At 37.4% G+C, this 21701-nt stretch overlaps 2 protein-coding genes across 3 annotated transcripts; one reads left to right on the forward strand and one right to left on the reverse strand.

Moving 5' to 3' along the window:
- On the forward strand, nucleotides 1-17705 carry LOC143445194 (anaphase-promoting complex subunit 1-like). Its single transcript, XM_076944122.1, has 42 exons — nucleotides 1-207; nucleotides 707-807; nucleotides 933-1064; nucleotides 1217-1387; nucleotides 1556-1733; nucleotides 1825-1994; nucleotides 2259-2500; nucleotides 2574-2758; nucleotides 2874-3049; nucleotides 3547-3612; nucleotides 3703-3855; nucleotides 4062-4269; nucleotides 4390-4604; nucleotides 4768-4836; nucleotides 4929-5033; nucleotides 5287-5400; nucleotides 5517-5691; nucleotides 7105-7253; nucleotides 8686-8762; nucleotides 9007-9230; nucleotides 9499-9736; nucleotides 10040-10138; nucleotides 10208-10303; nucleotides 10452-10520; nucleotides 10600-10711; nucleotides 10816-10894; nucleotides 11071-11197; nucleotides 11394-11578; nucleotides 12163-12352; nucleotides 12480-12623; nucleotides 12779-12911; nucleotides 13116-13273; nucleotides 13615-13726; nucleotides 13883-13978; nucleotides 14790-14890; nucleotides 15087-15186; nucleotides 15321-15503; nucleotides 15712-15849; nucleotides 16112-16220; nucleotides 16367-16470; nucleotides 16632-16809; nucleotides 16900-17705. The coding sequence occupies exons 1-42, from the start codon at nucleotides 132-134 to the stop codon at nucleotides 17229-17231; spliced, it is 6069 nt and encodes a 2022-aa protein (XP_076800237.1). The 5' UTR covers nucleotides 1-131; the 3' UTR covers nucleotides 17232-17705.
- A 442-nt stretch (nucleotides 17706-18147) lies between these two features.
- Nucleotides 18148-20726, reverse strand: LOC143445202 (uncharacterized). Of its 2 annotated transcripts, XM_076944142.1 has the most exons (2): nucleotides 19524-20726; nucleotides 18148-19487 (listed from the first exon to the last, which is right to left on the reverse strand). In XM_076944142.1, the coding sequence occupies exons 1-2, from the start codon at nucleotides 20668-20670 to the stop codon at nucleotides 19072-19074; spliced, it is 1563 nt and encodes a 520-aa protein (XP_076800257.1). In that variant the 5' UTR covers nucleotides 20671-20726; the 3' UTR covers nucleotides 18148-19071. The 2 variants fall into 2 exon arrangements, with proteins under 2 accessions (XP_076800257.1, XP_076800249.1); XM_076944134.1 differs by having other exon boundaries at nucleotides 18148-20726.
- Nucleotides 20727-21701: the final 975 nt, after the last annotated feature.

Here is a 21701-nt window from a genome sequence, read left to right on the forward strand (position 1 = left end):
TTAGTATTTCACCTTTTTATAGATTATTTGTTTGGTAAAATCCAAGTATATCTAAGATTTATTGATGTATGAAGCATATCATTGTATTTGAAATTGTTTGATGGTCAGCAAGGTACGACATTGGTCACCAAATGCAAGTAATGATTGTTCCACTTGAGCCGAGAGAATTTGTACCTTGTGGACAGCAAGCGTATTCTCTTCACCCAGGTATTGGGCTTTGGTAACTCATCATGAATGGACCATGGTCAAAAGTGTACAACATGAGACTTGCTAATGTGCACACTCAACTTATTTACATTCACGTTAATTTATGGTAGTCGAAAAAATGCAAATTTGATTGCTTAAACGTTAATATATATATTGCCATGAAATGAAGTTCTAAATATTCAAGTCAGTAGAAAAAAATGTCAATTTTTGACAATGTCCAGCAAAAGTTATCAATTTTAAAATCTATGAAATGATCGAGTAGTTTGAAGTGTGTAAAAAGATCAAATTTTTCCCCAAATTGAAATAAAGTTTAATTGAATAAAGTGATTGAAGAAACCTATTTGCCTAAACCAGTATCTTAAGAAATGTTATTGCTTTCTCATGTGTTTGCATATAGTTTACGGAAAACTTTGTTACCTTTGCAAAGAGGTTATTTTTTTACCATTAATTTGTCTATTTGTTAATCTGTGTTGATACTATCACGTGTTTATTATCTCAGGTCTATTATGTCTTCATTTTCCTCATCCTCAAGGCTTAAGAAATGCAACAAAAAGTTTGCTTGGAACTTTTAGTCAAGTAACACTGGAAGATAAGCCAAAGGTGACAAAAAGTCTTATAAAATATACAACATCAATCACCAAGTGAATTAAAGGGTTTTTATTTGTCTATATAGGAATGTAATAGTAGCTAATGTTCCATGATCTTAAATAATTTGTTTTCATTAGAGTGAATCTGTTTGGAAATTAAGAAGTTACAACAATGTTGAAGAAGAGCTGTATGTTTCTGGCAATACTGTCGTGTGGAGCAGAGGACATGTTGTTTTGAAAGCTGTTACAGTTGACTCTCTCGCAAAACATGTAATAACACCCGATAGCGGTAGAAGTCTTTTGTCTTGTGAGGAAACTGCCCACTTTGTTTAGAACAAGTTACTAATAAGGAATGTTAGTGTGTGATTATTATCAGCTCGGCTGAGTTATTGCATTGATATATTTAATCGCTATCTTTTAAGGTGGTTTGGTGCGAGTTCATTGTCAATAGTGATGACGCTTATCAATTTCATCTTCCCCAAGCAAAACCTGAAGACTGTGAAAAAATCAGTGGATTTGCTGTTGTTGCAGAAGGCACAGTGCATGTTTATACTGAAAATGGGGAAAGTTATGACACCACCTTGCCATTTCAGGTCAAGCACACTTAGGCATTTCTTTAAATGGGTGTACATTGGCTGCTTGTTCACAACTGTTAGTTATTGTCAAATAGCACATACTACTTTTAATAATTACCTAACTGTTGTTCACAATTGAAATCACAAGTTCGAAACTTTTTTAACCAATAACTGGTAACTTTGCAGGTGCAAGGTGCGTGGAGTTTTAAATTTGGACTCCTTTTTGAGAGGCGCAGACCGTCGTCAAAATTTAAGCCACTGAACACATCAAGTGCACCTCAACTTTTTGATAATGACTTAACTACAACTTTTTGCCTTCAGCACCCTTTGCGAGAGTTTTCACCGATCATAACAAAGTCCCAAAGTCAGTCCATAGACATCTTTATGTATCACTGTCAAAGTTTTGTCAACGTAGCATAAAATGAGTTGAATTTTCAACACATGCTTTTTGTTAGGTTCTGTACGCTACATGAACAGACCTCAGGATAGTGTAGTGTTTAGTGAAGACGACTTTATAATGACTTGTGATGAACAGCATGGACTGCATTCCGTTTGGAGAGCCAGAAAAGTTTCGCCAGATGATGTAAACATATTACAGTCAACAAGAGTACAACAAGATCATCAAGTAACTTCTGGTTTATGATCTATTCCGTTTCACGAATTATTCATGTCAAGTAAAATTAGTTACTGCATAAAAGCCCAATGATTTTCCACGCAATTAAGCTTAAAATGCGGATAGCTCAGACTCAAAGGAACCTAACTGATTTCAGCCAAATGTGTATCAGTTAATAACAATTTCGACAACTCAAACTAAATCTATAATTCAAAGTAATTTAATAGGACTTCTCCGCTGTAAATATATTTATACACATTTGTTTTATAAATTTAGGTAAGTAGCATCTGCCATATGTCCCTGTCCAGTCCTGGGATGTCTCCGTTTCGTGGCAGTTATCGTGGCTCACCAGCTGCTGGCTACTCATCCAACAGTGCATTTATGGGAAGCAATATTGCTGGGCCTGGCATCAATAAAACTCCACATAACAACAAAAATCCATCGCTAGCCCATCTCTCATATACACCTCATTCCAGTAAAGCTTTTTCGCCAAGTGGTGGCTCCTTTCTTTTTCAAAGGTTTGCAAAGAGACTTTTTTTGATTAAACTTACTTTTTAGGTAAGTCTGAACTGATAACATTTTGCTATGCAGCCACGCCTTTTCACCGTTGCGTCACTCGCCGCATCTCATGCGTTCCCCTTGTACACCTGTTTCACATGAGAGTCTCTGCCTGAACAACAGTGTTCATGAGACTGCTGAGCCTCTACGACCGGAAATATGCTTTGACCATATGTGGACTGAAACAGTGACCGGTACAAGGGAAGGTTTAAGTGTAGGTGGGTGTAATTATGCTTTGTATTGGATGTATGTGTTACGTGTACTGTACAGCAGCATAGTATCTGTGAGTGGTTGTTTTTGTTGATGTTGAGATAATATTTTTGTCCGACACAGGCCGAGCTACGAAAGTTTTTCGAACACGAGATATGTGTGATCAGTCCTATGTCGCTTATCATGTTGACAGCTTGTCTCAGCTCCGTTTAGTTCGATACAGTGCCAGCAATGACTGCTCTCATCTTATATTTGGACTCGTGACTTCTCTTCCTGCCAGAGATGCCATTCCATTAAAGGTTAGTTTTTGTCCAGGGGTGGGGGACCATTTTATAGGGTTTGTATGGATTGTGGTATATCTAGGACAAGCTGTGAAAAATTTATGAGCACGTTGATTTAGAACAAAGAATAGTTTATTTTAAACAGATGTTACAGTACAATAGTTATTAATTCCTTCCTGGTGAGATGGCTGAAAATGCTTTTCTTTGGAAAAGCGTCTGATATCGGGTAGGCTAGATTTCTATGCATTAAGGAGTTTTATTGCAATGCTATGTCGCTAAGTCAACCAAATAATTCATGTGGTGACACATGGGTCTGATAAAGTTGTTTTGCAACCCCCGCCGGTCCAATGGTCATTCGTTCCTTACCCTTGTTTAAGTTCATTGCTTTTTAAAAAAAACAAATAGAATAGTACTGTGATAATTAATAAAGTTTGTTCTTGCAAAATATGCAACAAATAAAAGTTAATATTTAGTTACAATGACTGAGAATCAAGCAATAATATATATCTTGGCAGGATCAAAATATGTTGGCACTTCTGGACCTCACCGGATGCATTATACTTTACTCAGGTCCTCTTAAGGTTAGTTGAGATTTTCAGATGCTGATCCGGAAAAAAAAGAAGTGAACTATTAGTGACTGTTTGCATGAATAACACAACTGTCATTGGCAGGTTGTTAAAATGAATGTTAGCGGAATTCCGATGCCTTCATTAAGCTTATCACATGGATTGCATAACACCGTGTCAGTTTCTTGCACCCCCCAACCCATTAGCACACCGGCTCACCCAAGTAGGCCTACAAGTGCGATGGGCAACTTGGATGAGGTATAGCTAAGTTTTATTCTATTTCACTGATTGTGCTTCTTTACTAGAATAACAACTTCCAGAAACAATCCATAATGTGCTATCCTGGTTCGTTGTGTATTTTGTCGCTCTTGTGTCGTTTGTTAATGGCATTGTAACTTTTTCTGCTATCTCGAATTTTGCTTTGTCTTCTAAGAAAATTGCTTTCTTGCCATTTTTCTATCCAGGTCGGACAACTATCCCCAGTCCCAGAATTGGGCTACAGTGGCGACAACATCAGCATTTTAACAGGAGAGGAGTTCATGTTTTCAGCCAGTGCATTTTCATCGAAACTTGCTGGAATTCCTCACGTTGTTGGCTCCACTATAGTTGTGAAATTGCCTGGAGGGAGTCATTACAAAGTCGAGATACCTCAAATTAGTTCTTCGGAAATTGGTAAATATTTTTAAGTGCTATTTTTATCACAAAATTAAACCACAATGGTCATAAAAAGTTGTATGTTGTTCCTATCAACCGCTACTTCCGAAATCATATTGAGCATAAATGCATTTGTAGTGAGCACGTGTCTGAAAGCATTGCAGTATATGTTGCCCAATGACGTATACCTGAAATTTGCCATAAAATGGTACAGCACAAGGCATGCTCCTGGCGCATTAAACGGTCGCCGCGCAGAGTGGTCATTGTTTGTTGAATGTTTGCAAGAGTATCTTGGTTACAGTAGTGCACCTTGCTGTCCAATCAGACCAGCTGGGGCTGCTGATTCGTCATTGGTGAGTTGTTATAGCTGTTAAGTTATTTCACTTTTAATGAGAAGTGGTGTTTCCATTTTTAGATTACTTTTTGTGTCTGTTTTGGGTGATTTTTTAAGATTTTTTTGGCTTTTTCTGGTTCGTTGTTTTATTGTTAGGCTATATAATTTGTCTTTGTCTGTAGTTAGACATGAGCAGTTCCCCTGTAATTGCTCCGAAAAAGGCAAGACCAACCGTAAAAGCAGAATCCAAGGTAAAATGGCATTCTTCGTGAAATTTGACAAGAAATAAGATTTACTGGAATACAATGGCAGTTCAGGTGATGACATCGATATTTTCTTTTAGGACTGGGAATATTTGCTTGAAAGCAAGTACAATGAAGAAGATGATCTATCTAGTGTTTTTATCACTGACAATGAACAATCCATTTTGTTTTTGTCCCAATCTCAGGTGTTGAACTAAAAATTGTAGATTTGATTTTTTGTGATTTATTCATTCGAATTTATTCATTATCTGTATGGAAGTACAAGTATTACAACAGAAGATTTGAATTTGAATAGAACACTAAAATGTAACCGTGGTGAAATGTCCTTGACAACCTAACATCAAAAAGCATGCCTGTTACCGTATAAACTACAATAATACCTCCATTTCTGTCAGCTTCTATGTTGTTATTGTAATTTTTCCTATGTATTTTCTGAAGAGTTATTCCTTGCACAAGAGGAAAAGTATGGATACCTCATTGGCTGGTGACTCAAGTCTTTTAACCAATCAAATCCTAACATCGGTCTTTTGTGCTATTCATCTTGTTTATGAGGTCGCTGTTATAAGTAAACGTTTCTTCGGTTTCGTTAGTGATGGCTTTCTTGATAAACTTACGTTGAGCTATAATGGTAAATTTTTCTTAATTTTTAATAAACCGTGTTTGTTTAGGAGCAAAAACTGAGTTCACTTACTTGGCAAAACATTCCCACCATGTCGCCGTTGCTCTACCGATTGGCGTCCGATCTTCAGCAGTATAAATTTCTTTATTCCTATGCTTTGGATAACCCGACCTTATTCGCAAAAATTCTCTTGAGCAAATTTCAAGATACCTATGAGGACGGAGGTGATGACAAAATTTTGTGGATGTTATTGTTTATTACCAAAACGTTAATGTCCTGCTAAGTTTACAAAGCTTTTGATTGCAAGTTCACTGCTAATGTTCAGCAAAAACTCGTTCACTTGAAGCTGATAGGATCCATTAAAATTAGGTTATTTTAATTGATATTATTATATCTAGTAGTCCAGGGGTTCCCAACCTTTTTATGTTCTCGTACCACTTAGCCACCGCGGATTGTCAACACGTACCACTATTTTCAAAACAACTAATTTGATCCAATATTCGCACAGCAGCATTGTATTAATAACAATGACAGCAGGCAGCAAGATCGACAAAATAGCTTACTGAGTGCAGAGCATTTAGTACGGAAAGAAATAAAAGTGTTGTTCGCATATTTTAGCAACTCAAAATTAAATTGTTATACTACTATACTGTATATCGCATGCAACGGAGAGCTGCTCGCGTACCACCTGAAAAGCTCCCGCGTACCACTAGTGGTACGCGTACCACCGGTTGGGAACCCCTGTAGTAGTCAGTTGCTGGAATAAATTAAGCTGCTTAAAGTTGCACGAAAGTTTGAGTTAAGAAAAGTCTGAGTTAAAAAGCCTTTACTCTCCGTTAAAGCAGTGATTCTTAACTTTTACAAAATTACTGAACTCTATGACACCACTATGTATACATGAACAATGTTTGTGTTTGGATCAAGTATGAATTGAATGTTTCGTTTGGCTGACAAGATATAGGTACATTTAAGACAGACTTGCCATATGTGCACAACAGGAATATCTTGCGTTATTTAAGCCGACCTAGCTTACCGTTGGTGTATTTGAACTGGTGAACGTAAATGTTAGCCTACAGTACAGTTCAGTCTTGGCTGTTGACTCTAGCTTGTCTGGTACGAGTAACTGCCGTAAAGACAAGATTAATTCACCAGTTCATGTCATCTGTGATATTTTTATGCTGAAAATAAACATTATCTGTTACCAATTGCTTCCTACGAAGACATATTCCGTTCAAAAAGCGTTAGCTAGCCTACCACACCTAATACAAACCCCAGTCGTGTTTTTATATGTTGACTGCCACCTCCGTAGCTCTAAATGTGCAGTGCAATTTTGGCAATAAATATTTAACCATTACATATTATTAAAAATTTTTTCTCCAATATACTTAATGACAGCTATTCTTTGAGTTAATCCACTTCTTTTTGAACTTGCCCTCACTTTAAACACTTGTGGTTACGGTTCCACCAGTATCGGATCACATAATGCCATAAACAGAAAGTTGTTTTTGAGAGATGTATCAACATGCAGTATGAACAACTAATTTGTTTTTTAATAATGTGTTGTGTTGATGTAAGATTCCAGGTTGTCTACATTAACACTGATTCATGTAGTTCAACTCATTTTATTTTGTTTTTAGACTTGGAGTCGAGATTGCCAGGTTATTTTTCCAGTGATTCTAAGTCTTGTGTGTTTGAAAACCTTGATGATTTGGTCAGAACTGGGTCATGCAAATATCCTATTCCGTATATTCCTGGTGTCACTGTAAGAACTGAGAGGATATTTAAGGTATGGTCGTAATTAGGAAAAAGTCATCAAAAAAGTAATCAGTTTTTTAAGCTGTGAAGCTTAACTAAAAACTCTTTCGCTGACGTGCTGGGCAAAGGAAAGTGGTATCAGGCTGCATCATTCTAATGATACTAGGATAACGCGGAAAATGCTCGTATAGAAAATCGCGGTAAATCAGGGTTTTATTTTATATTTTGAAAATATCTGAGTTTTGAGAACAAAAATTTTTGTTTGCTGGCACTCATTTTTTGCTATCGCAATCTGTTGTTGTCAAAATCACTTGTTGCGTTTCACCCAACTTTTGAATTGTTTTGAAATTCCTGAATAGAATATATTGCTATCTATACTTTTAAAAGACGTATGAAAATTAGCATGAAAGCTGTTCAATCATTAATGCAATCACACTAATCACAACTAATTTAAAACCACAAAAATCAAATCTAATTAAAACTTATCAAACAGTTAGTTTCGGGAATCAATAAAAATAGAAAAGCAAAACAAAAAATTGCAGATCATATGATATAAAACAGGGGTCATCAAACTACGGCCCATGGGCCGGATCTGGCCCGCGAGATTGGTTTGTTCGGCCCACCTCACTGTGCCACAAATAAGTTCATTGTATTGTAGCCTATTTAACACAACAAGTATATGGCCCGCGATCTTCAGTTCTCTTGCTTATCTGGCCTCTTATGAAAAACGTTTAGTGATGCCTGAATAAAACAATGAGGTCCAGCAAACCAAACAGTGTAAAAGTATTTTTGTAAAAGTATTCTTATTTTTGTGAAGCAAGAAGCACAGATAGGCCACAGATATGTTTACAGACTAAAGATATGGTCAAACATTATTTTAAAGGGTCTGTGACCATAAAAAGATTAGAAACCAATAGAGTAGATACTTTAAATTTTTGAAAAGAAACATTGATTGTTGACATTTTCCGTACCGCCTTTTTTCAATGCCGTCATCTTTTATCGTCCCCATATTAAAACACAAAATTTAACATGTGTCTAATCGAAAGAATATTATTCGTACATACTAAGAAAGTTTTCACTCGTGATAATAAATTTGATATGTTTTTGATGTTTAACTTTAAGAAGGTCCAGAAATTTGAAAAAAACATTGATTTTAGCACATGCCAAGGAAATAAAGCAAGTCCAAGCGTGGTACAAATTATCCATATTTAGGTCCAAAACATCACCTAATCATAATACGTGTAACGTAGCATGAGTCAAAACAGCAAATGAACATTTTATTCCAAACTAAATGCGCACAAAGTTATCTAAAATAGCGGTTGAGTCTGGTCAAAATTTTGTCCAACTATAGCATTCAATTTCGTTGCACTGAGTCAAACAGTACATGTGTCTAACAATACTGCTATTTTTACTATGTTAATTATAAGCAAGTGGTAGTGCTAACAAAAAGCTGTATTTTGAAGATATTTGATTGCCTGTTTAACAAAGGCACCATGTCATCAACGGTTCCACTGTCACCGTTGATGAAGACAATGTTTAGGTAACTGGCATGGAGTACTAACTTGTTATGCGTCATGTATTTTAATATATATATATTTACGTTAATGTTTTAAGACTAAGTTTCAAGTCATATTTTTAGTTTTAATTGAGAGTTGTATTTAATAAAATTCAGCAGATTTCCACAAATGCATGGCTTGTAAAATTGTTTTTATACGACGTGAATTTTGAAAGGGGTTTAAGGGGTCAAAGCAGGCTCTATTATATTCATCGTTTCTGCTTTCCAGTGCATCTGCATCTGGACAAGATGATGTAGTTGAAGACAAACATTTGAAGATGGTTGACAGACAACCAGCCGAACGGGTTTTGCTCTACATGGTTAACGGCGGTATTGATGAGGCTGAGATTACAGCATGGCCACCAGGTGTCTCCCTGCCAATTTTGGAATCTCTATATCAAAGTTGCGAGAATCCTGATTTGTCTTTACCTCTCTCTGCACTGAAACTCCTAGGTGAGGTTTATTAATGGAAATACTCTCTTAATTGTCTCCGGTCAGGTAGTGGATTGTAACTAATGTAAGACACATGTCATAACTGTTAACCGGAGGAGTTGCTTTAACCCTGTGCTCTTTTATTGTAGAGCAGTATATTTATCAACACAACTGATAACAAACATTAACAAAGAACTTTAAACGACTCCATGTAAAATATCCTCCACAAGCCATCCACCATACTTTTATCATCTCAGCACCTTGTTCCCCTTGAACCTGTGCTTGTTAGGTCGTACTGATCTTGTGGAGCAGACGCTGCCCTCTGCTGGAGACTGGAAAACGGCCGGCTTATGTCCGAGCACGGATCCGCTGAGATTCGCGTGGACGGATCAGGAAAAGAATAACTCACAATCGGAGAAGGATCACTCAGAACTGATCTCAATTTTGGAGGAAGGCCATCAAAATACTGAAGAAAACGAGCAAGAAAAATCATCACCATCTGCCGGCCTAGATGACAATGTTACCAGGTAATATGCAAGAAGACTGTGATAAGGTTTGCTGGAGTAGGCTTAGATCAGTTGGGCTTACATCTTTGATAGTGTCTGCCTTGCTGGTAAAGTTTGTCAGTTCAAAACAATCCGGTCTGTGAACTGTAAATTTAACTTATGAGATACAGATTATAGATACAGATTTAGACAGATCACAGATACAGATATAAATCATATACTAACTTGAATCAAATCCAAATTTTTACTCTAATCGATCTGTTGTAAAACGAACTTTAATCTCACCAGTACTCTTTCTCTTCCAACCTCCTGCTATTTTATCAGATTATTGTTTCCAAATGACCATCGGATGGCAGATGCCTACAATCTACTTCAGTCGACAAAACCCATGAAGATTCTGCTGACTCAGGAAGCCGGGATAGAGTATGTTTGGTGACCTGTTACTTTTGTATCTGTTACCTGTTGACACAGACATGATTATTTCAAATTTAGCGACCGCGAATTCATGGAGCAAAAAGAAGGGAGACTTGCTCAGCTTCTGAACCGCTCGATGGCGCTGTGCATCGGACGAGGAATGATGATGTACAGGTGCTTGCATTGATATTCAGACATTTATTTCAAACAGGAAAAAGGAATTTTTGGGATAGTGATAATGTTGTGTATTTTAACGAAATATCAGTTATATGATATGAACAATGTGACTGAATTGCATTGTTTTGATTTATCTGTTTTCCAGGACTCAAAACCCATCCGCTGTTGATGCTGTGGAATTACCAGAATTAGAGTTGACTGGAAAAGACTTAAAGTACGAGAAAATCTCAATTGTTTAGCCACTAATTTAGCGCAATGCTATTACAATGTGCATTGTTTTATTGGATTTTCAGTAACGCTACTGTCAGCTTCGCCAATAGCAACATTGAGTTACCATCAGAAACCTTCCAATGGCCACGTTTCCATAACGGTGTTGCTGCCACATTAGCGATACAAGATGACAAGGTAAGAAGAAGAGTTTCATATTTTGTACCTGCATTAAATTACTGTCGTCTTAGCAGCAGGTTACTTGTCTTTCTCCGTTAATTTTTCTGATTGATCCTTTTCAGACCAGTATGTCATGGGTTCACATAAACAAAGAACGCTACACCTTTCCTGAAAGTTCTGAGCCCACATTTGAGCATTCTGGTGGGCATTTTTTCATTTTAACGATTATGATCGTTTATTGTAAGGGCATATAAATGCGTGGTTAGTCTCATACATCTTAACTTGCTGCACAGTCGAAAGGTTGCTTTGTTTTTGTTCTTGTTACAGTAATGATTTTGTCAAACTGCAAACATTTTCCATTCTTGTTTTTGTTGCAGGTGCTTTGTTTGGCTTCGGGTTAAATCATCACCTGCAGGAATTACAGACTTTAAATATCCACGAATATCTGCAGAAGAGTCATGAAATGACAACGATAGGATTACTGCTTGGTTTAGCGAGTGACAAGTAATTTTAAAAATATTGTCATTTTTGCATTTATTAGCCTAAGTTTGTTACCATTTCTGACTTATTTCCTAACTTTTCATGTTATTTAATCAACCTTATCATTTATTTGATCAATGAACAAAAGTAATTTCAAATACACTGCTAGACATCAGTGTTGTTTAGGTCATCTTTGTACATTATCCTTATATCATCATAGATGCGCCTCTTGTGACTTGGCAACAATGCGTCTCCTCAGTGTCCACATCTCTGCTCTTCTTCCTCCAACATCAACGGTGTTAGACATTCCTCATCGAGTCCAGGCTGCAGCAGTCATGGCCGTTGGGTTTCTTTGTCTGGGTTCCAGCCAGAGATTGGTTGCTGAGGTTATGTTACGAGAGATAGGTACAAAACTTGCTGATTTAGCAATCATGAAAGATAAGAGAAAGCTCATTGTTTGTGACTCATTATTACAATCAATTAATTTAGAATTTCGGAAACTTGCTGAATACTTCATGACAGGGGCATCCAAAGTTTTGGGCCAGCGAGACACTTTCTCAATTGACTTATAGGAAAGCTCTTGCACCAAATGCAATAAATTTGAAATTAGCTATGTAGATTATTGAGTGTGTTTTACTCATAAAATACTTAACGATTTAAACTAAGTAAAAGCTCAAGGAAACTGTAAAATAGCTTTCCTGTATATAAAATCAAGAAAAAACTGAAATAGATAAAAATCCAAATAATTTTTAAATGGTGTGTGATCGATGTAGTGGGCGCCCTTTTATCGCTTTTTAGCAAAAGTTGCTGTCCACTGTTGTACAGCGTAGAAATTAAAATATTGGTGATGTTTTCGTGGATGCAATGCTCATACACCCCAGTCCATACAACCCTACACCCCTACTTGCATGTATTCTTCCTAAATGGTTTGACAAGAAAACGTTGATAGATATGCTGTGCAACTGTCAAAAAACTTGTTTATCAATCAGATCGATTTCCGTCAACTGAAACCGAGGTATCACCAGAACGTGAAGCTTATTCGTTGAGTTCCGGCTTTGCCCTGGGCATGGTACTGCTTGGCAAAGGTGATAGAATGCCGGAGTTATCCGACCTAAACATTTCAGAAAAACTCTTCCATTACATGACTGGAAAGCACAAAAGAAATTACACCTACAACAGGTGCGTCTGCAATTATTAACGGTGCTACTCATTACACGGGATGTTACACAAGCTGCATTATTTTGCTGGTCACAATATCTCAATGGTGACGTAGCTTTTTAGTATTTCAGTTTTATCTTTTTAATAGGACTCATGAATATTACAGTCCCAGTCATAGTTCCAACAGCAACAATTTTAATCAAATATTGGAAGGGGACCAGGTCAACACTGAGGTCACATGTCCCGGTGCCACCATGGCATTAGCGCTCATGTTTCTCAAGACAAACAACCAGTAAATTTTTTAGTTGTCATGGTTTTTACGTTTTTTTTTTTTTTTTTAGAGAAATGCAGATGTGGATTATGTTTTGTTTGAAATTCCTTTATGTAAATATTCTAAATTTTGGCATAACCAGTTGAAAAATATAACGCTTCATTGTTATTAACTAGAGCTGTGGCGGATTGGTTTATTGCTCCGGACACAATGTCTCTTCTGGAAACGATCAAGCCCCAACATCTGATGTTGCGTACGATGACCAGGGCCCTTATTCTTTGGGATCAGGTTGTCCCATCAGTGGAATGGGTAAGTAGATTGGTTGATTGGATCAGTGGAATGGTTCTATTGGTAGATTGAAATATGTTTGCCTTCCAACCTGGTCTCCAGATTGAGAGTCAAGTTATGTTAGTTAATAAATAAAACCATTTATTAACCAAGCGAGCAAACAAACAACTTGTTCTACAGCTTGACGTGTTTCACTATTTTCAAGTGGAATGTTTGTGTGTCCAGGTTGAGAGTCACATTCCGTTTGTGATCCGGCAGCATCTCAAAGATGTGCAAACGATGCAGGTCAATCACAACGATGAAGATGTTGATGTAGACGAGCACACCATCCTGCAATGCCATGTTGCCATCATCGCTGGAGCTTGTTTAGCTCTCGGCCTCAGGTTATAGCTGAGTTATTGCCGGTTGTAATTCTCATGTGAAAAAGAAACTTGTACTGTATCAGTGCAAGTGCAGTTTGTGTATACAGTTAAATTTACTTAACAATTTTGCGGATAATTAGTTCAGCTGCATTCAATTTACCTTGGGGAAGATTTTTATAGCAAAATTATGTCAGGTAATTAATTTAATTTTGAAAATCCATTTCTTTCATCTAAAATCGGCTGGGACCTAGGTGGGTTTATTAAGCACATTTTACTGTGTAACAAATGTGTGTTACGATGTCTTTGGTGAAATATCGTCACAGCTTTACTTTAATTGCATTTTTTCAAAACTTAATTTTTAGATTCGCCGGATCCCAGGAGAAAGCTGCGTATGTTACTCTTCATCATTACGTCCAGTTCTTCATATCTATCACTAAACAACCTCAGATGAGTCTTCCATCTCATCCGTTGGAAGTAGGTTGTCTCTCCATAATTATGCAACATGTTTTGAAGCAGAATAACTTTGTGGCGTACGCATGAAAATACAGTTGATATTTGAAGATGTTGCTACAGTCACAAATGATTAAAGTTTGCATTAAGAAATACTAATTGTTTTGTCACCTACATTAGGTTATTGGGCATCGTCTGTTTGAAACTTGCTTAACTTCGTGTTTGATTTCGATGTGTATGGTAGTGGCTGGAAGCGGGAACCTGGAAGGACTGCAGGTAGCATTTGCTTTTGTCACATTCAAATCGGGAAGTATGGCTTATTTTAAGCTAAATCTATAAATGTGAATGCACGGATGCTAGAACTAATCGTTGAAACAATTGTCTAATTACCAGCAGAAATGGTCAGAGTAGACAAGACATAACGTATCAAGACATATGCATAACATATACTGTATACCAGAGCTTATTTTCTAAATCAGTAACTTCCGGAAGGCAAAGCGGACGCCGATTTGGTTATTTACACCAATTTTTCACTGACAGATTCGAATTTTTATTTTGTCCAAAAAATCTAGACCACACTACACTTTATCGCAAAAACCTCCATAATAAATCAAATCATCCGCGTGATAACCGACATTATGAAGCACTGAAAAGGAATGGAGAGAATAAAATGTTCAATATGTTGAAATGGTCAAGCTCACAACAAAGGAATTTAATTTCATATTCAGTAAGCGTATTACAAACAACTCTGAGATGATAACTTTGTTCCGGAACAAACGCAATGCATATCATAAATGCCAGAATAAGAAAAAAATTCCGCATCCAACAAAAAACTTTCATATCAAGCTCCGGCTGAAATTAAGCAATGCTGTATACTAATTGTAGAATGTCATTTGGTAATATTTAAAGGGAAGAAAAGCTTGCTGCAATGCTTTGTAATAAATAACTGGTAACATTTGCTTCTATCCGTTTCAACCACGCCTTCCCAGCCAGTCCAGTGATGTATATTGCGCCAAAATACAATGACCAAAATCAGCCAACAAAAATACTTTCACTTGTTTACCACACAACTTGCGTTATATTTTAGATCTGCAGATATCTCCATCATTCGGTTGAGGGGAAAATTAACTATGGCATGCAAATGGCGACTCACATGGCATTGGGTTTTCTGTTTCTCGGTGGTTGCAGGTACAGTATTAGGAAATTAAATGGTTTATAATCGTATTTAATATGATTTTGCTTGTCATTAGCGTATACTTAAGTCTATACCGTAACGTGGTTATTCTGCAAATGATTGCTTCCCCACCCGGACTACATGGCCTGATAGGTATAATTACTGTAATGATTTCATTTTCATGATGGTCCCATTTTCTTGTTCCACCAGGTATTCACTCAGCACATCAAACAAAGCAATTGCAGCTCTTCTGGTCGCAATCTATCCGAGCTTCCCTGCCAAAAGTAGCGACAACCGATATCATTTACAGGTGAATTTAAACCCATCTTACCATGTTGCAGCAATTTTCGAGTTTAAGTCAAAGTTGCACACTAGTTTTGAACGAGGCTTTGTAAAGATGTTCTACGTTTTCTTAACTATTCAAACGTTATCCACTACTTTCAGGCATTTCGCCACTTGTACGTGATGGCAGTGGAAAAACGTCTATTAGTTCCCATAGATGTTGCCACTAAGCGCCCATGTTATACGCAAGTTGCAATCCAATACCTCCCTACAGCTTACAACAACAGTCCAACTATAAAAATGATCGCGCCATGTATGTTACCTGAAGCCACTTACCTGCAGTCTGTAAGTTAGCAGCTTTAGTACATTGGTATGAAGAATTGATTAAGTATTAATTGTTGTAATATTGTTTTCTAATTGACAAGATCTTACTTATGCGACTGGTTTAATACTGTGACGCAGTCCCTTACTTGTTCTATTGGTCGCTAAAGTAAATCAATATTGTCTGACGACGAAATCTATCTGACGGATAGTTTCATACTATGCTTAACAGATCGCCGTTGAAGACAAGAGACATCTTCCAGTTCACGTTAATGTGGACAAGAGACCAAACAAACTTGGGCAGATAACTGATGACGGAATTTACGTGCAGCTCCGTCCGGGATTTCTTCCCTACGTTCAAGACCCGAAGGTTTCAGAGTTACTAATTTTTTTCAGTTCGAAAAATGCTTGGTGTTTCGGATTTCATTATATGTTGTGTGTGCCCATTGAAGCAATAGTATAGCCAAGAGATATGTATTAAGCTTGGCTGCATGCGTTAAAAAGCTAGCTTCATTAAATATCTTGCCTATACTGTGTCATTTCTGTGGCGTCTTACCCGCTGTTCAAGATACAGTGTTATGCACTGAGACATGTACACATCACGTAACAACTTTTAACTTCCTGTCTTCAAGGGCCATTGTACTTTCTTGTCTCGATCTCGCAAAAGACCACCTGCGGCTGGCAATATCAAGCACAGTGGTGACCAGCTGCTAAGTTATCTATTTAGTTTATCAGAAACAGGTTTGGCTTTTGTACGTTGAACGCAGAATTAAACCCTAAATAGCTGGTATGAGTTTGAAAGAAGATGACAGTATTGCAATTTCAACTTTCAATGACTGGTAACAAACCATGCAAAAGTGATAACATATTTCTGTGATTGTTTTTAGATCAGTCAAGCCTTCAAAAAAGCAATTTGTCCCGTCTAACGTCACTGTTACAAGAACAGCGTCACCACAGCAAAACATTCTTCCTCTATCTTAGTTTACTCCAGGTAAGTAGGATTATTAGATCTTTGTTTACTATTATTGCATCAGACATTGCGGCACTATGAACTAAAAATTGTTTGATAATTAATTAATACCTCGCTGCTTTTGAAAGGCAGAATTGAACCATGTGCTGTTGGCAGACAGTTTGAGCTTTAATCTTTTTCAGATATGCTGTCATATTGAAGACAAAATGTCACCAGACCCATTGTCAGCGTGGCAGATTCGTCTAGCTAGAAACTTCATATCCCAGTCTTCAAATGGCAGTTCACAAAATAACAAGAACGATCCATTAATGCAGGCAATATCCGTCAGTCTGGCCAAAATGTTTGATAACTTTGTTGCAGGTAATCACTTCGTAAGTTCACAAAAGCTAAGATGCTGAAGTTTGCAATCTATAAAGTTTATTTTCACTCAAACAACTCTTGCTTTCGCAGATAAAAAGTCCATTCTACAGAGTGTAATTTTCAACCGAAGGTCTGATGCATCCAGCCGCATTTTAACCCGCTCTCAAAGTCAACATGAGAAGGACCAATCAATCCTGAAAGAGTTTCGGTCTTCAGACTTACATAAGCTTGCTTGCTATCTCATCTGTAACAATCTGTCACTGCCGTTAAGTGACAAAACGCAGCAAGGTTTCGCTTCCCCCACAAAGAGACGTTCGCGTAGCAAGGCAGACGAGAGTTTGTCATCCATTCTGAATCAGTTAAAGCAATTAGATAACGCCCAAGTTCCACATCTTACCGCGTTTCAGATGTTATACTGTTAGGTTAGACTTCAAACTGTGCAACTTAAAACGATCGTTTTTGCTTTAAATAAAATATCAGGTATTCTTTAACTAGATTGTTGTGAACAAACAATTTAGGTTTGGACTCTTGTAAAAACCACCGCACAGTCTGAGACAACAAAAAATTTTCTATTATTCGAAAATAATTATCAGGCATAATCTTTCCAATGATGCAAGGTCTGTTTATAAAATATTGAACACTCCACAAAATCTGTCCCACTAAAACGATGGAAGTTGATAGAAACGTGTTAACGCAAACAGTATAGTAAAAGCTAAATAGGATAGCATCTAAAAAATTAACTTTGATTTATTGACATCAGCTTTTGCAAACTATACCAAATAGTTACTAAACCTTTGAGAGGTGCTACCCAGTTCTGCTTCTATTATACAGTACATGTTTTACTAAATTGTAATTACACAGTCATATTCAATTCAATATTTTCTTGGTTTAGTGTGTGCTGGAGACATGATTAACATGTTTCAGTTGTGGGAGTTCAGTGTTGACTAGAAGATCCTCATCTGCTTTTAATAGCTTTGGTGTTGCATGAAATTTGGTAACAAATGCTGACAATGATAGCTTAGTATTTGTTGAGGTTACGAGACTGCCATAATTAAACGTATCAAATCTGCATGGTAAGTCATTTTGAAATGTTTGTTGAAGCAGACAAAATCTCCAAAATAAATAACATTGTTCGTCATGAGAAGTACAGCCCTCTTACATTGTAAGGTAATGCATAGGCAATGTCGTAATGCGTAGGAAAATCTGTGACTCAACCCCATAGTTACTGGGCATGATTCAAAACATGAATATTGTTTCATGCATTTATAAGGCCGGCAAGTATGTACTGTGACATCAACTGTGGGAATGCTGCTATCTAGTTCATTCAAAACATGGCAATGATGGTTATGGCATCCCAAGTTGTAACTTTCTATTTCCTAACACAGAAAAATACGGTAAATATTAATGCATGCAAGCGTATCAAATACATTACGTACATTACCCATTAGCAAGAATAGAAGTTACACTTGCACTAACACAAGGTCTTTGTGCAACAGCTTTCCAAATGCTTCCAGTTTGAAAGTGTTATCAATTCGCTTTAGAGTACAAGTCTCATGTTTAATTTCAGTGCAAGGCTGTTGAAATGCTTGCCCTACATGCCATGGTGGGCACCAAAGCATAAAATGGTATCACTGCTTATGGGTAATGACTGAATTAAATTTAGCAAGAAATTCTACAACAAGGTATACAATTCTGAATAAAATGATATAAATAATAAACTCACTTAAATTTACTGATTTGTACATATATGAGTGTCAGATAGACAGACCTACCCGACAACATACGACACAACTAATATATACACATTTACACTAAATTACAATGCTTTTAAAACAGAATGAAAATGCTACGTCGTGTAAATGGTGTTACTGTTGCAAAACATGATTTACAATGGATCCAAATGCTTTAATAGTAATGCAAGCAATGTAAGGAAAAATATTGATTAGAGATTAATGCCAATGGAAAAACAGAACTCACCAGCTTGTTAATGATAGAATGCTACAGAAAAATGCCAGATTTGAATGCGAAAGACTACAACAAAATATATGAAACACTTCATTCGGATATAGATGAAAACAAATTAAGGGGATATGCATAAATGTTGCTGTTGGCTTTTCAAAGTAACAGTTTCTTTCAACAATGTGAGTGGATACAAGCCAATGCAGTACTTCTACACCACTTGCAACAATCACAGTCCACCCGTACCAATGCGTTCATAATTCTGCCCTTTTGAATGATTGACAACGTGCCTTGTACGATATCTCAAAAAAATGGGTTGGTAGAGGTTGGATTTTGTTGAAGGGGTGCTTGGCTGCTCATGCTCATAAAAGGATTTGTGGGAGCAGTCTGTGTTTGGAATGGCTTCTGTGTAGTTTGCTGCATTGACATAAACGGATTTGCTCCCATCTGTGCTTGGGCGGGTTGTTGTGAAACAGCTTGCATGAAAGGGTTAGCAGCGGAAACGGGTTGTGTTGTTCCCATAATTGGTTGGGTTTGCTGTGCTGGAAATGCAGCTTGTGTTGCCATACCGTACCCTGTAGCAGGCACTTGCATACCTCCAAAAACGTTAATACCCGTTGATGTTTGCTGTGGAGAAGACCCAAATACAGGCACTGCATTTGGCATAGTTGTGAAGCCTGCATTTGTCATCATGGTCGGCTGCATACCACCAAACGCTGGTTGCTGCTGTTGAATGCCACCGTAACTTTGTGCAGGTTGCAGGTTTCCATAAGCTGGTGGTGCTGGCATGTTGTTCATCAACCCACTCTGTGGTTGTGGAGTGTTTCCATATGCTGTTGTTGTCTGGGTACCAAATACACTTGGCTGCTGATTTGTATTTCCAAAAACGTTGCTCTGTGACTGTGTGTTGCCAAAAATAGATGTTTGTTGTGACGCTGCTGTATTTTGGGGCTGGGACATCCCAAATAACGATGTATTCGGATTTTGGCTGGTTGAAGTGCTGTTGCTAGACCACAATGACATAATATCAGTTGAACTTCCGTCATCCAAATTAAAAAGACCACTAAGGTCAGCATATTTATCGACTGGTTTACTAGGGGCGGCAGGTTGGCTAATTGTGGCATTACTGGTGGACGACAAGGGAGCCATGATGTTGGGGAATTGGGCAAAACCGTTAGTTGAAGAAGAGGAGGTTGGATTACTGGAATTCTGACTAGAAGTGAAATCGCCGAAGGCATCAAAACTGCTGCTTGATGAAAATGCGTTGCTGAAATCAGCAAACCCTCCCTTATCGGTTCCATTCAATTGATTTGTGCTTGCGGAATTATTGCTGGAAATGCTGACATCTGCCAGCATGTTGTCAATTTTCTGGACTTGTTTCGGTGAGGTTGGTTTCTTCTCCACTTTAAGTGGCGGCGCATTGGAACCGAGAAGTGTGGTTAGTGGCTTCGTTTTATCTGATTTCTGTGCAACAGAGTTCATGAAACTTTCGGTGGGTTTCTGTGCTTGCTCTGGTGGAATGTACCATTTTTTTTGTTCATATTTTTGCTCCATGAAATATTTCAACTTGGCATGGTCACCTTTCGATTCTGGCTTGGCATTAGAACGGGAATCATATTTCCCAAGATAAATGTTCTTACAATACTCATTACCCCTTGTTTCAACGAATGCAATTTCCGACGGACTAAATGTTGCCATAGACACGGACTTGATCCGATGAGGAGGATTTAAACCTCGGAGGATCCCGCCACATGATGTGCAAACAAAAGAACCGATTGTGACGTCAACATAGGTCGGGCCTCTCTGGTCACATTCAAAACATCTTTTGTTGCATTCTAATTTCAAGGCATCTTTCAGAGTCTGAAGATGCCTCTCTTCTTGCTTTTTCCGGGATGAAGCCATAAGCTACTTTATCTCTCACAAAGAAATAATTACCCTACTAGAAGGGAAAAGTTTGAGATTTAATTAAACATGCAACAAAATGACATATTATATGATGAACAAATTAACACAAGTGTATTATAGAAATTTTAAAGTATTTAAAAGCAAAGCAACCGGATGCAAACCTGTGCAGAAAATGAGTTGCACTCAAGCTCTGAGTTGCAGCCCATCGTGCCTTTGAAGACACACATTTTGATGTGATAATGTTCACTGGGGCTCCAGGTATTTGTTTATTTGTTACAAATTAGCATTCAACTAACCAAATCTACCTGACTGGTTTATTACAAATTAGTATGAATGTGAAAAAGTGTGGCGCTCACATCAACAGGTTTCATGTGTGTGCTACACTTCACACAAGCAACGACATAGGAGCCATCAGATCATTTTAATTTATTTTGGGTTTATTATTAACATTGGATACAACACATTCAATAATTCACTTTAAGTCACTGATTAAAATTAATTTATTTTCTCTTCTAAATTAACCCCCTTTTATTACTTGGTTTCAATGTTCCCTCTAATTTTTTCACGAGTCGAACAAACACACTAAGTCCCTTGGACCACTGTGAGCAACATCAGACGTGCGCACTGTGGTCATTATTATGCGTTTATTTTATTTTCAATTCAGGTTGGATTTTTTTCTTGTGCGCAGAACAAATTTTCTGTTTCGGATTTTCTGCGCGGAGACCGTGTCGGCATTTGTTGGTTGACATTTGCGCACGCGCGGTTTAGAGGGAACAGTGCTTGGTTTCCTCTTGGGATATTGTTAATACTGAACTGATTTATTGAGGTAAAAAATGTTTTTCCTTTCCCTGTAGGTTTTGTTTGTCACACACATGAAGTAAATTACATACAACATACCAATATATATATTCAGAGTGCTATTACACATTAATCGCAACAAAGTATGGCAAAAATGAGGTCTAAGTGAACGTTATATAAACTGTGATAGTTTAGAGGCTGATAGATATTCAAAAAATGTGTGCTACAGA

The sequence above is a fragment of the Clavelina lepadiformis genome, chromosome 1 (genome assembly GCF_947623445.1).
Source record: "Clavelina lepadiformis chromosome 1, kaClaLepa1.1, whole genome shotgun sequence".
NCBI classification, from domain to species: domain Eukaryota; kingdom Metazoa; phylum Chordata; class Ascidiacea; order Aplousobranchia; family Clavelinidae; genus Clavelina; species Clavelina lepadiformis.

What these genes read in the sequence shown, in the direction of transcription:
- LOC143445202 (XM_076944134.1), bottom strand. Translation starts at nt 20,670, where the DNA reads ATGGCTTCATCCCGGAAAAAGCAAGAAGAGAGGCATCTTCAGACTCTG.
- LOC143445194 (XM_076944122.1), top strand. Translation starts at nt 132, where the DNA reads ATGCAAGTAATGATTGTTCCACTTGAGCCGAGAGAATTTGTACCTTGT. An exon ending in GGTTATGTTACGAGAGATAG is followed by an intron (nt 11,579 to 12,162) that starts GTACAAAACTTG and finishes TTTATCAATCAG; the next exon opens with ATCGATTTCCGTCAACTGAA. An exon ending in CTGTTTCTCGGTGGTTGCAG is followed by an intron (nt 14,891 to 15,086) that starts GTACAGTATTAG and finishes TTGTTCCACCAG; the next exon opens with GTATTCACTCAGCACATCAA.